Source organism: Aythya marila (assembly GCF_965140915.1).
Source record: "Aythya marila genome assembly, chromosome: 4".
NCBI classification, from domain to species: Eukaryota; Metazoa; Chordata; class Aves; order Anseriformes; family Anatidae; genus Aythya; species Aythya marila.
The window spans coordinates 5,860,695-5,874,302 of record NC_139045.1 but is presented as its reverse complement, the minus strand read 5'-3'; the positions used below and the strand labels follow the sequence as shown (position 1 = coordinate 5,874,302).

Sequence of the window (13,608 nt, the reverse complement as noted above, 5' to 3'; positions counted from 1 at the left end):
TCTGTAGATAAAGATGAGTGTGTAGGACGGTATAGTACCTTCATGTCAGAAAACCTTTTATTCTTCTGTGCAGTTCCGTGGGGTTTTTATTTATTTATTTTTATTTTTATGAAGTTTGTTCTGTGTTCTTCTCCAAGTAAGGTCTGCTCACTGTGACCCTGCTCAGAAGGGAAATGTTTTGTCTAGGGATGCAGCTTCTTTGAGATGTGCCTCAGCACCTCAAACCTCAGTAATCTGTACTTTTGTCATTTGTCATTCATGGTATTGTTACTGCTAAATTGGTCTCTGCAGTTTGTGGAAGGTCCTTTGTTTACTGCAGTGAAAGGAGAAATTCCTTGGAAAACATGTTGCATAGCCCAGTAAATCAGAGAGATTTGATTATCTTCGCCCCACCTCCTTCTGCCCCAGCTTTTTCTCACCTCTGGAAAGAAGCTTAGTGCTGCAAGTGACTTCAGCTCAGCTTCGGAGTCGATTTTACAGTGCTGCAAGACTGTGTAAGGGTCTTGCTCAGCACAATCTGTGCACTTGGGTTTATGAGGATGTAAACACAGAAAAGAATTAAGGAAATAACAACTCTATTTCATATGACAATAAAAGGATGCGATGAAGTTGCCTACGACCACTATTCCTGCAGGTACTGTACAAGACTGATAGCAAAACACAGTGTCTGTTGCCAAGAAGAGCTCTGAATGAATTTAGTATTTGCATTTTGATACAAGTTGTTTTGCCAAATTTGCCTTATGGTGTTAAAAAAAACAAATGGAATTCCTGGAGAAGATGCTGTCGGTCTCTCTGAGGTAAAAAAAAAAAAAAAAAAGTCTCTAAAATCAAGACAATCACTAACAAACATTATTATGTTATTATGTGTTAAATGTCCCCTGTAACATCTTTCACCAAGGTCATTATCCTCAGTGGATTTCTGTATGATGGTCCTAATGTGGGAGTCCAGAAGTAGATCAACGTGTCCACCTGTGGATTAAGATGTTTAATTATTTAACAGAAATGATTATTAATTCATCTCTGCTTTGTGTATGTGTTTTGCAAATCACATAATTGAGGATTAACAGCAACTTCTGTATGGATGGTGCTAACCAAAACCATTAAGACAAAATGCTCTCCTACCTATTTGAAATGCTTTAAAGTATTTCAGATGTTTTTGGGGTTTTTTTTGCAAGGCCTTTTCTAACTAAGAAGAGTTGAATTTTTTTTATAGTAATGTTTGATTTACTGGTGCAGTGTATGAGAAGAATCCTGGATTGGGTGCTTGTTTGCAGCATCCAGCTGAACTCTTTCTGCAGATACATGAGCAGCTGAGAACGCCAGGTTTTTGTTGCTGTTCTCCTGTTATCCTTGAGCCTGGGTAGTCTGCAGCTTGTGAGCTGTATGAAACTTGCTGCAACAAGCGAGCCTGGGAAATCTCTAAAGCTCATTGAAGATGTTTTCATGTCACAAATACTGAATGAGCCAGCGCTGAGAGGTGCCCTTCTGGGTCTGCTGTTTGGGAGTAGAGGGGGCCTTGTGGGTGAGGTGACAGGAGGTGGCTGTTTTGGCCACAGAGATCGTGAAACAGTTGAATTCCAAGTTTTTGGAGTGATGCAAAATAAAGTCAGCAGGGTTGCTGCTGTGGGTTTTAAGCGAGCAAACTCCTTAAGCTTCTTAAGGATGACAAAAAGGTGGAGGCATTAAATGCCTTTTTTTGTCCCAGTTTTTATTATTAATGATAGAACTTGTGCTTCCTGGCTCTCTGTCAGCTTCCCAGAGAGGTGGTTGATGCCCCAAGCCTGTCAGTGCTCAAGAGGCATTTGGGCGACGCCCTCATTAATATGCTTTGGATTTTTGGTTAGCCCCGAAGTGGTCAGGGAGCTGGATCAATGATCTTTGAAGGTCCCTTCCACTGAACTGTTCTGTTCCTAGGTTGTCTTTAAAAAATCGTTATAGTTGCACTTCCACTTTGCTGTAAGGGTTTAAATAATGAAGTCTTCAATGGGTGTATGTCTGGAAAGTATCATGCAATAAATGTGAGGAAACCCATAGCTGATTGTAATTAGAATTACCAAAAGATAATGAAGCTGAAGAGTTGTTTTTCATTACCTCATTCCATTTCTGTTATCTTCCTGAGGTTAGCCTTGTTATGCTTCCTATTAGTTGTAACTGTTTAAAATTAATAGGAGAATAACAAAAGCTGGGCTCTCCATCTGGGAGAAACCACCATTCACTTTTTAAAATACAATGTAGAACACTTGTTATCGAGTGTAACAGTGCCTCTTGGAATTGCTTTCCAAAAGACTTCTTCCTTAACTGAATTAATATATTTCTGCCTCTGTTACCACTGCGATATTGCATTAGATATTAAAATTACAGTTCATCCTCCTTTTGTTCCTTTAGCTATTACTAATTACTGATGATTACCCTAAGAACATTATAAACACAGCATGCAAGAAAGCTGCTTAAATTTTTGTGTCATGTCAAGTGTTCTTTACCAATTCCTATTTCCACGCTGTGCAGATAGATGTGTGGAAGAATACCGTTTTTGCTTGGCCTTTTCGGACTTTTCATGTGAGCATGGTTTGCAGTTTTCTTTTTGAAGCATGCACAACATTACAGGATAGTTGAGGTCAGAAGGGACTTCTGAAGGTCATCTTGTCCAGCCCCCTGCGCAGAGCAGGGCCACCTGGAGTTGCCCAGGACCACGTTTAGTCAGGTTATGAGTACCTCCAAGGATGGGAGATAACCTGAAAAAAGCTTACCTACATTTCAGCTTTCATTTCCACGCAGTCATTTCATACTCCTGAAGTTTTACAGAATGAATTTCACTGCACAAGGTAACTTTTTCCTTATTTTTGAAATAAAGGAGTGTTGTTTTGATATGTTGATTAAGATACTCTTAGTGTCCAGCAGTAACTTCAGTTTTAGTCAATCCATGTGTGGGTTGTGGGTTCTCTGATCCAGCAAAGGTCTAAACAAATAACATTTCTCAATTGTTTTTTCTCAGTTTAGTCATGTATACAGGTAGGTGTGTGGAATTTTTTATTACAGCTGAGGGAAGGTGGGGACCAGAGGAATCCCAAACATTCATCTCTTTGGCCCTTTCATTTCAAAGCTACTGTTACCTTTTCAAAGTTTCTTTCCTCATCCTTCTTTTTAAGATTAGATGGTCATCATTTAAAATTGTGATATGAGTATCTTTTTTTTTTTTTTTTTTTTTTTTTTTGTAATATGTGTATCACATTCAGACTTAAGATATTACACTTTAGGATACACTTAAGATTTCAATTTCTGTTGAAGGCCACTTTGCTTTAAGTTCAGCATTCATTGCAATCATTTTGTTGGTGATTACCAACAAAAATGAATCAGTCCCTTGTTAGGAAATATCAGATAATCAATAATATTATTATAAATGCTGTTTTCCTGTTACTGACTTAAATTGTGATTAAAATCGGCCACGTAAGCACTTTCCCTCTACAAAGCACATGAGAATTATAGACATTTAAACGGCCAACTGGCATCTCCAGTGACAGGCCAGAGTTCTTAACTAGCTAAGCTTTTTCATTAGCAGCACGCTATGAGTAACCATGTTGAGTTTTAGCATGGAACTAAGCTCACTTCCATAGTTCATGCCTCCTGTTTGTGGCTTATAGGAAAAGTTGTACAATAGTAAGTGACCTTTCCATTTATTTTTCTAGGTTCACGGCAAAAAACAAGGAAAAAATCTGGGAAACTTGCCTCTGATATCCAGTTGGTATCGAAGAGTTCAAGAAGTACCTGGAATAAAGAAAGCTGCTGAGAAATGCAGTATGCAGCTTCTCCAGCTTCCAGAGTTGATGCCTGCTCCAGAGGAACAGCTACAAGACTTCTCTTCAGTTCCTGATGAATTAGAAGAGGAGCATGAAGACAGTCATTTTATAGGTGGTCCAAGGCCAACTATGACTAAGTTAATGGTAATTTAAGACTTTTTAATTAGTTAATTTCATGGTAATATTCAGCTTCATTCAAAGTAGATGGTTGTAGAGGCTGTCTTTGACAACCTTGAACAGTTTAATGAATTTTGTCTGATATGCGTTGGCTTGGAAGGGATTTTACTTTTTTTTGTTCAGTTAACAATATTTGATTGTTCAGGAGTCAAGCAAATATAGGTTGCTGGAAAGCTCTGTTAGTAATTCTTAGGAATCAAAGTAAGCTTTTGTTTAAATTGTGATATTATCTTCCTCTTTTAAAGGTATGTATAAAAAAAGATGACAAAAGATGTTGCTTTTATGTTTGGTTTAAGTATTCTATCATTTCTGCCTTTTTTTTTTTTCTTTGCTATTTCCTTTGAGCTTTGAACATCTGAGATCCATAATGAGTTTTGTTAAAGAAAAATCTCCATCATGTTCCATAACTCTCCATATTTCTTTGCACAGAGGCTGTCAGCCTCTTCTAAATAAAATGAACAGGGCTTTCCTGTGAAAATGAGAGAAATACATAATTTGAATCCCAAATAATGTAGTCATCTGCCTATTAAGTTTCACCTAGGGTGAAAGTGATACAGTTTGATCTGATTTCTTTAAGCTTGGTGGGAATTTTGCTACCAACTTCAGTAGATGAAAGATCAGAGCCTTATTTTTTGTTCTCTTTCACATAGGAAAGCGGTATCGAGGCAAAATTTTCTCCTCATCCGTGCCCTAACTGGACTATAGACTGGAGCAATCTCCCATCAGCAGTCAGTCCTGGAGAAGGTAAGGGTTTTTAGGTATGCATGTGTTTAACAGTGCCTTTTTCTGGTGTAGCTACTTAACTGTTTCAGAGGAATGTATGTCACTTCTCATCAGTGTATTTCAAAGCTATGTAAAACAGGTAAGCAGTTTCAAATCTGTTTTAAAATGCAAGCTGTTTATAACACATGGTAAGAGGACTTAGGTCATCAACAGATGACGACCAAACTGGGAATAAAAGCTTGACCTTGAATCCTCGGCTTTTTCCTCACTGCTTCACCCCTTTCCTGAACTTTTCTTCATATCTAGGGCAGTAAATTTTGGCTACACGATGTTAATATAATCAGCATGAATGTTATACGTGGACTACATCTCCCAAAGCAGTAGCAGCCGATTTCATTATGATGAAAATAATCTTACTTAGAAAAATTTGGAAGATACATATCAGTCTTCCCTTTTGTGGCAGTGTTCCTTGCCCTGTAGGGGTTGTTTTCTTTGCTGAATTGCAGAGCAGTCTGCTGCCCAGTGGCTGTAGTTCTACAGAGAACAAAGAGATTTACCACAGCATTTGTTGTTTTCATTGGTGTTGTGAATATTGAATACCTCTTCTACCACACAGTGCAGTTGCCTCTGAAAGGTCTTGTAGATACTGCCAGACCACAAGAACTTAGCGGACAGGAACTCCTTTCTACGAGGAACAAAAGGGTTTGTGTTCTTTAGCCGTAGAGACTTACACAAAATACTATTTATTTATTTTAATTTACCACTGTGTGAGAACAAGTGAGTATTCCCATCGATGATACAGGGTTTATAAACGTAAAATCAAATGTGAAGTTGGTTTCTTCTGTTTTGTATCTGTTTGTTGTTCACAAAACCATGACAACCCTCACTTGTACCATGAGTAGGTTCACAGTCTTATACAGAACTTCTCATGTTCTTCTAAAATGATTCTTCTGCTAGTAAAACCTAATTATTATTGCATGAATCAAATTCTCAGTGTTTTATTACTAAATCCTGCCCAATATGCTAAGAAAATAGTCACTGAACCTGACAGGGTTTTAAACTGGATTTGAGTACTGCAGTTCAAGTTTTTCAAGCAGATTACCCCTATGATTGGGAAATAAATTACCTTTTATTGATGTTCATAGAAGTTGAGACAAAATAATGAATATTTCAGTTAAAACTCGCATTGTTTTTTATCTACAGTAAGGTTGATTAGCTGGCAAATGATAATTTAGTATCATGCATGACGCTATTTCTTTGTTCTATCTCAGATTAAATAGTTATAATTTGTGTTATATGTATGTAAAAGTTCTTGGATTGAATAGTTCAGCCTGTCTGTAAGACTAATTAGACCACCTTGCTGTCACACCTGTTCACTACAGAAAAGAATTACTGATGATTGTCATTCTACTGTAGTCACGTAAATAAATTTTTTTCATTCAGTATTTTTGGTAGGGATCATTTATTGTGGCAAAACAACAGATTATGGCATCGTGATTTGCATTTCATTTACTTAGCAAAATAGAACTAAACCACTAGAACTAAGTGGTTTACCTGCTCCAGTTTTTAATAGTATTTGATTGATGACAATGCACTCGTGTTTACATTCTTTATATCCTCTAGCTTTCTAAATCGCTGCTATTATCTCAATTGCTTCTAAAATATTTGGCTTCAAAAATTGTGTGCATCAACCTTGAAACGTGTGAATCCATAGGCTTTTGTGAACACCTTGTTCTGTATTTATAATTTTGCAAATGCCCCAAAATGCAGTATCTTGGTGTCCTCTGTAGCTGTTGATATCCAAGGATACTGTACTTGTTACAAACTTTTTTCTTCTGGATGGAATTTAACATAAAACATTTATTTTAAAATGTATTGTAAACACTGGTTCTGTTCTAGTTAACTGTATAAAAGCTTGCTACTTTTATTTGTATTTTTTCTAAGGTCATTTTCCAAATCTGTGATTAGATCAGAAATATGTTGATATTATCTACAGACAATATTACATACAGAAGCAAAAACCTCTCATCACTTTGTTGTTTCTTCCATATAGTGTATAAAGATATTTCTTCAAGATCCCAAACCAAGTCTGTCTGCCTAATTGCATGTCTCGATACTGAAAAAATTTCTGCAAAATCTTGAAAGAAAATGCAGCATTTCTAAGGTAGATAGAAGAATAGAGGAATACTGGATGCTTGCGTGCCATTAAAATACACTGTGAAATAATTTGCAGTGTTTGCAATAATGGCTTCATTTGACAGGAGACATGAGTTAGGGGTCCAAACCAAGCTTGTGTTGAACTTTACAGAGAGGTAAAGATTGTTATGGTTGGAAATGTGAACAAATAGAAGAGTGTGGCAGGTCTGAGTGTAAAAGTACAATGGCAGAGTGAAGGAAAATGACATATTTGCATCAGTAGTAATGAGGAATAATAATATGACGTGTCAGCATAGCAAATGTTTTCTTTCTTTTCTTCCCTAACAAAGTGGTGGCTGAAATCCAGGGAGGAGGGGGCTATTGAAATGAGAATGCTGATTAGAAGTAATGTGCTACTGTTGATTAAGTGTGAGGTCTGGGAAAAAGGAGGTAGATTGTATGCGATGAGGTTTGTGACCAAGAAAGAAATAGAGCATCTTTCTGTGGTTTCATAGTTCTTACTAGGCAGCAGCAGCAACAATTTTCTCTCGTTTTTGGAACTTCAGTCAACACTGGAGTCTTTGTGTTGTTAGTTTGTGTTGCTGGTGCTGTCTATGTGTGGAACAGTTCCTTGTCTTCAGTTTAAGTTCTTATTATCTGCAGAGGCTTGGTGGATATCAAGATCAGTTTGCCTGGTTATGATTAGAGAAGATTCCTTTAGGTTCACCCGAAGCACATTAAGGGAGAGGGGAGAGTGTATGTGTGTGGGGGAGTGATGACCCTTGTCACTGGTTTATTATTCTGCTGATTTATGAGGATGTAAGTCTTTGGTCCTGTCATTTTTTTTTCCACTGAGTAATGAGTTCACTGTCAAAGAGGAGAAAAATTATTTTTTACAACAGAATCCTTTTTGAATCTTTTTTTTTTTTTTTTCTTTAAACCATCTTTTTATTTATTTTGCTTTTTTACCCAACTGTGAAATTCAAAGTGAGGAATAACTGACCCACAGTCACAAACCCTTACTTCTTCTCTCATGAGTTCAAATACTTGTAGAGCAGGAAGTATTTAAAAAAGAAAAATGCCTTATTTGTGAGATCTCACTGTGAAATTACCAGCTAGACTGAAAGTGTGCATGTAATAGGATTTACTTACAAAGGTGGTGGTTAGCTGGGAGAAAATTCAGACTGTTCTTTCCTAAGTGTCAAAGCAATCACAGTATGAACATAGCATGTATTAAACTGTATTGGGTAGGATTGTCAGTAATGCTGTCTTTCTGATGAGCTTTTTCTTCAATGAAGGAATTTTAGGAGGTCAGAAAAGAGCTCCTTAGCTGAAATACGACTTGGTATATTAGGTGGATGTGAAGGGACACCTGGTATCACTTTTAGTATGCTAAAAACTTGGAGTGCATGCACAGCAGAAGATGGAAGGGGCAGTTACAGAATCTGGAGTGAGTTTGAGGCGAAGAATGTTAATTTTAAAAGTGTAGGCAAATTAATAAAGCTAAATCAAAATAAACGTAATGCATTTTACAAGTGAAGCTTGCTCTTTCCAATTAATGGAAGACATATAGCCCTTTAATTGTCTAGTTGGTCCTACTCACAGGGCCAATTTTTCTGAAACAAGTGCATTTTAATGGATTGTCTATAAACATGACACCCAGAAAAGCATGTTAATTATTGTATGTACTTCCTTGTTGCTTGCTAGGAGTTGATTGATTCCTAGTGTTGAATTGATTTGAATAAGTGTTTGACTTACAGAGTTGAAGGTCACTGTGTATGAATTTAAAAAAGCCAATGCAGAAAAAGAAAAGGCCTTTCACATTTGCTGTGTCCAGCTCACAGCTGTAGGAGAGGCCATCAATCCATCGCAAGGCAATGCCTGCTGGCCTGGCTGAAGTGCAGTGACTCTCATCAAGTCTGTTGGTCTTATGCTTGATTTGTGATCAGTGACAAGCTGATGGCCTAATGGGAAGGGCTACATAAAACTTACTCACTTGATACTTGCCCCTCCATTTGCATTCAAATCTTCAGACATATGAGGAAGTCACTAGAGTTTTAGAAAACCTACTGAGTTTGTAAAGAACAAATTTGGAAAGCACAACATACAATATTCACGCTCTCCCTGACATGGTTACTGAGAAAAGAGATACGTTACCTTGATATATAAGCCACAGAATAATTCATACTGTGCTGTAAATGTTTCTCTTGGGGAGGGGGAAAACCCAAACAAACCACAAAACAGAATTCAGGAAATACATGTATATAATATCTAAAAGGTTGCCTTTGTTGTCTTCTTTACCTTAATAATTTATGTCAGCCCAGAATCTGATCCTTAGTGTTTTTACTTTGAGGGGTCTGCTCTTATTAATAGTCATATTTTGATATTTGCATGAATATAAATCTTACTAAAAGTGCCAAATTCAGTTGTTTATGTACATACAGAGTACAGAATGTTCACATTAGAAATAGAGTGCCTGTCTGAATTAGAAGAAAAAATTGTGACATGAGAAAGAAGCTGCTCTTACTGTGCCACCCTTCTTTGTTTGGTAGTGTAGTAACGATCATTTTTTCCCAGGAGGAAATGCTGCTACATTTTTTTTTCCTTTTTTCTTTTTGAGGTATCATGTTTTCTATTTTTATGAAGCAAAAACGTAAATGAAACACTTCGAATATAATTTCTGATGACTGATTATCTCAAATCATTTGAGTATGATAAGAAATTATGAGTTTACCTCACATTGATTTGAGAATTGACATCACGATAGTTATGATCAGATGACGAATATAACACTTCCTTAAAATTCTTTTTAAACAAACTCCTTACGAATTAAGAACGTGGAAAGAGAGAAATGTCTGTTTTCTTTATATGTCTCTCTGAAAAAATATTTTATGCTTGAGTGTATTTCTGCAGAGGAATTGTTTGTCAAAGTCTTACCCTCTTTAAAAACGTATCATTAAAAACCCAAGGTAGTGAAAGTTGCTTCCCTTTAGGAGAATCTTTGTGTTCCACAATTATTCCATAGAGTTGTTGCTCACATTTATGTCATTAATTAATTGCACACCAGGTTTTGTTTTTAACATACTGCCCAATATAACTTAATGGTTAATGCAATACAAATTTTTATTTTTTTTTTACCGGAAGAAAGGAAAATGAATTGCAGATATTTGGCTGACGCTTTGTTGCACTGACATTGTTAAAATATATCTTGCAAAGGCAAGAGTGAATTTCCTTCATTGGCAAAAATCTGCTAAATAAAAATTCATTGGAATGTGGATCTCGATGTTTTTTTTATAGCTGGACAGCCACTGATCTTGGAGATCCCACTTATGTGTGTTATTTCAAAGCAGTTTGGTTTGTTCTCTGAGGTCAGCTCTCAAGGACTGTGTTTACTGATCAATGTAAGTGCTTGGCAAATACTGAGTACTGTATCAGTAATTTGCTACTCTGCATATTCTCTCCCCTTACCTATTCTCTTCTGCTTTTCTAAAACACTAGTTTAAACACTAGTTTTATAGGACATTTTATAAGAAACTTACATTAGGCTTTTAGAAAGTATTAGAAAGCAAAGTATGTAGAAGAATTTATTTCAATAGTTTACTTCACCTGCTTTCTGTGAGACACAAATTAGAATTTTTTATTCATTTACAGATCAATAATACAAGGCTTAGGAGCTGCAGTCTTTGTCTATTAATAAATTAATGTAATCACAACAGGTTTCTCCATGAGGCTGTTTTTTCAGGTTTGATCTATGACACTGTTCAGTGCAATCTGTAGTCTAGGTTTCCAATGTGCATAACTCATGAGTTAAGGCATCGGATATTTTGGTGTCTACACTTGAGATAAACCCTCTGGTCTTTGAAGACTAAATATATGCACATAGATGTGATCCTGTTTGTAAAATTCCTTTACCTATTTGCTAAGAAGTTGCTTTGTAAAATGATTTCCCAGGTTTCAAAACTCCTCCGAGCTACCCCCATCCCCTACACCACTCAGTAACAATTCTTTCTTCATTTAGGTAGGATCTGAAATACTAATGGAGTAAGAAATGGCTTTGTGCTCTGTTTCCTCAGTTCAGTAAGACTCCTGAAATCCATCAATTCATAAATTTTAAGGCTAGAAAGACAGTATGATCATCTATACCTGTCTGCTGCCTGCTGCTGGCTATAAGCGAGATCTGTAATTGCTTGGACCATGCTGAATAGTTCACTGAATAATAATAATTTTAGAAAGACACCCAGCTGAAGGCAGAGCTGTGTTCACAGTACAATTTTATTTCTCTGAAGTGGAGATTAAACTATAAACCAGGTATTCAAGAGTGAAAGAGTATGTTGTGAAGGAGAGCAGCTTTAAAAAAGAACTTTGATTAAACTCATTGGGTGGGCTGACAAGAACAAAACATTGTTTACAATTTTAATTTAGAAACTTCTTCAAAAGTTAAGTACTTTCAAATAACACTGTCTAGACCAATAACAGTGTCACAGTTCTGTGGAATTAACTGATGTCTTGATTAGGCAGTCCTAGTGGTATACCAGGCGACAATCCTGAAGGATCATTGTTACCTTCCCTTCCAGAACTGATATTAAGTAAAAGATACTTACCTAATGTCAGACACTATGTTAAAGAAAGATAGCTAACTAAGGGTGATGCTGGTGGTTTACTTTTCAGCCAAAGAAAACTTCAAAAAATGTTCAGGCTTCATTTACAAAATTAGTGTTAATGAAAAGGGAGAAGCATCAATGAACTAAGATGAGATTCTTCATTTTGATCCATCAACCACTGTAAAGCTTAGCTTCCCACTGAGTTCCCTGTATTTTGGACAAAATGATGCTTTTTTCAGTTTTATGCTTATACCAAATGTGAATCATCCTCTAATTGGATTTTGAGTAGACATTACTAAAAGGTTTTAGCAGCAGCCTTTTTTTAATTTTTTTTTACTTTATTTTTTTAAATTTTAACTATGTTGAAGGGAAACAGCATGAAGTGATCTCATTATCTTTTAGCCATTTTATGTTTTTCACTTCAATCCATATTAAAAGTGTAATTGTTAGCAAAACTTGCTAACATTAACTTGTAGAATAAATGCTTTATAAGATGCAGAGCTGTTTGTTTTGAAATTGTTAGCAAGATTCATTCAATATATCCAAGTTGCTTCTAGGATTATTTTGTGAAGGTAGGTCACAGCTATTTTGTTTTGTTCTTTCTTTTATATTGGCATTACCCTTGGACTATTTTAGTCTCGAGAGATGCTTCTGAGGTGTGAATACGTGATGCTTAAAAATCAAAGCTGTTTTGGGGAATCTGATATTTTATTAAAATTCTTACTAATCAAGAGATGCAAATTCTGTGTTTTACTTTAAATGTTAAAAGCAACAGCATTTCTAAAATGAGATCCAGGCAGTCGTTTATTCCATAAAACAAAAAGTTGAAAGAAACACTTTAAAGTTCTCTATTTCCCTTCCAAGCCTGTCAGAACTTTTAGAAAGACTTTGAAGATTTTTTTTAAAATAGTTTTGTAGCCTATTTCAGTATCTCAAGCATCCTGAAGCAGGAACTCATCCTTCTTCTTCAACTGATTTTTCCATATCAGACAGCTCTTTGCCTGCAAGCCACATGGGTAACAATCCAAGTGAAGCTCAGCTGAAGCTGCTTCTCATTAACCTCTCCTTACAGCTATAGTTTAGCTGCACTCATTTAAAAGTTTAAACCACGTTTATGATGGCCTCGTACTTTGCAATTCAAGATCTGAAAAACCTGGGATGGTGATGGAGCTGTGTTGTCTCTTATTCTTAATAAATACTTGAGAAGTGAATGATTTTGAGAAACAAAAAGATGTAGACTAGAATATAGGTAATGTTGATATCGGAGGTGATAAGTGTATGAAAAACAAGCTTATTACTGCAATTTCACTATTTTATGTGGCTTAGCACCATAAGATTGTTCTTGCAAAACCTTAGACATCATGTGTGACTTTTTTGGACGTTTTGATTGCTCTGGGGTATAGCATTCCACAATTTTGATATGAGTTTGAGTTCACTAACTGATTTGTAGACCAAGAAAAAAAATCTTTATGTAGCTGGCAATTATAAATTGCCTGTGCCAATAAACCAGATGATTTGTCTGTGGCAATATGTACTCTTCCTTCCTACTATTACCATGCTCTTCCTCTGTTTTTCTTTTCTTCTCGTCTTGGTTGCCAAACTCCATAAGGGAAAGGAATGAATTATTTTATATTTTTAAGAAGCATACCTGGAGACAAGAGGCAATGCTATTATATGGCTAAGTTAAATTAATATGCAGTTATGAGCTTTTAAGTACCATGTTTCACTGAAATTGGTACTTCTTGAAAAATGTTGGCTTGTTTGTTTGCTCAAAGTCTGTTGTATTCTAAGTCCTGTTTTGAACTAAATGATATTATTCTTAACATCCTCTGAAATATTCAAAACCTGCAAAGAAAAAAAAAACAGCAGTTGCTAATGCACCTTATTGAAAATCATACTAGAAAGAAAAATACCAACACAGCTGTCTTTTGATCCTGTTACGGGTAAGAAGTTGTTATGGTGCAGGTGATTGACAGGCTTTCCATAAAGCTAATAATTGCGGTGTGAGGTGCTGCAAAGTGTCACCTTTGCTTTAGTGGCATGCTTTGTGGACTAAGTGTAAACCCTGGAGAATTCCTGAGGCCTTAGCCCTTCCTATAGAATATCCCCTGGAACATGAGTTCAATTTTGATCAAGTTTAATCCCTAGAGGTATAGTTTTACAATTCACAAGTCCTT

At 36.1% G+C, this 13,608-nt stretch overlaps 1 protein-coding gene across 1 annotated transcript in view; it reads left to right on the top strand.

The window, feature by feature from the left end:
- Positions 1 to 13,608, top strand: part of GSTCD (glutathione S-transferase C-terminal domain containing) — a 69,885-nt gene that overhangs the window by 11,113 nt on the left and 45,164 nt on the right. Inside the window, exons 5-6 of the mRNA XM_082758647.1 lie at positions 3,684 to 3,938; positions 4,622 to 4,715. Coding sequence (XP_082614773.1) covers positions 3,684 to 3,938; positions 4,622 to 4,715 — 349 coding nt within the window. The remainder of the gene's footprint in view (positions 1 to 3,683; positions 3,939 to 4,621; positions 4,716 to 13,608) is intronic.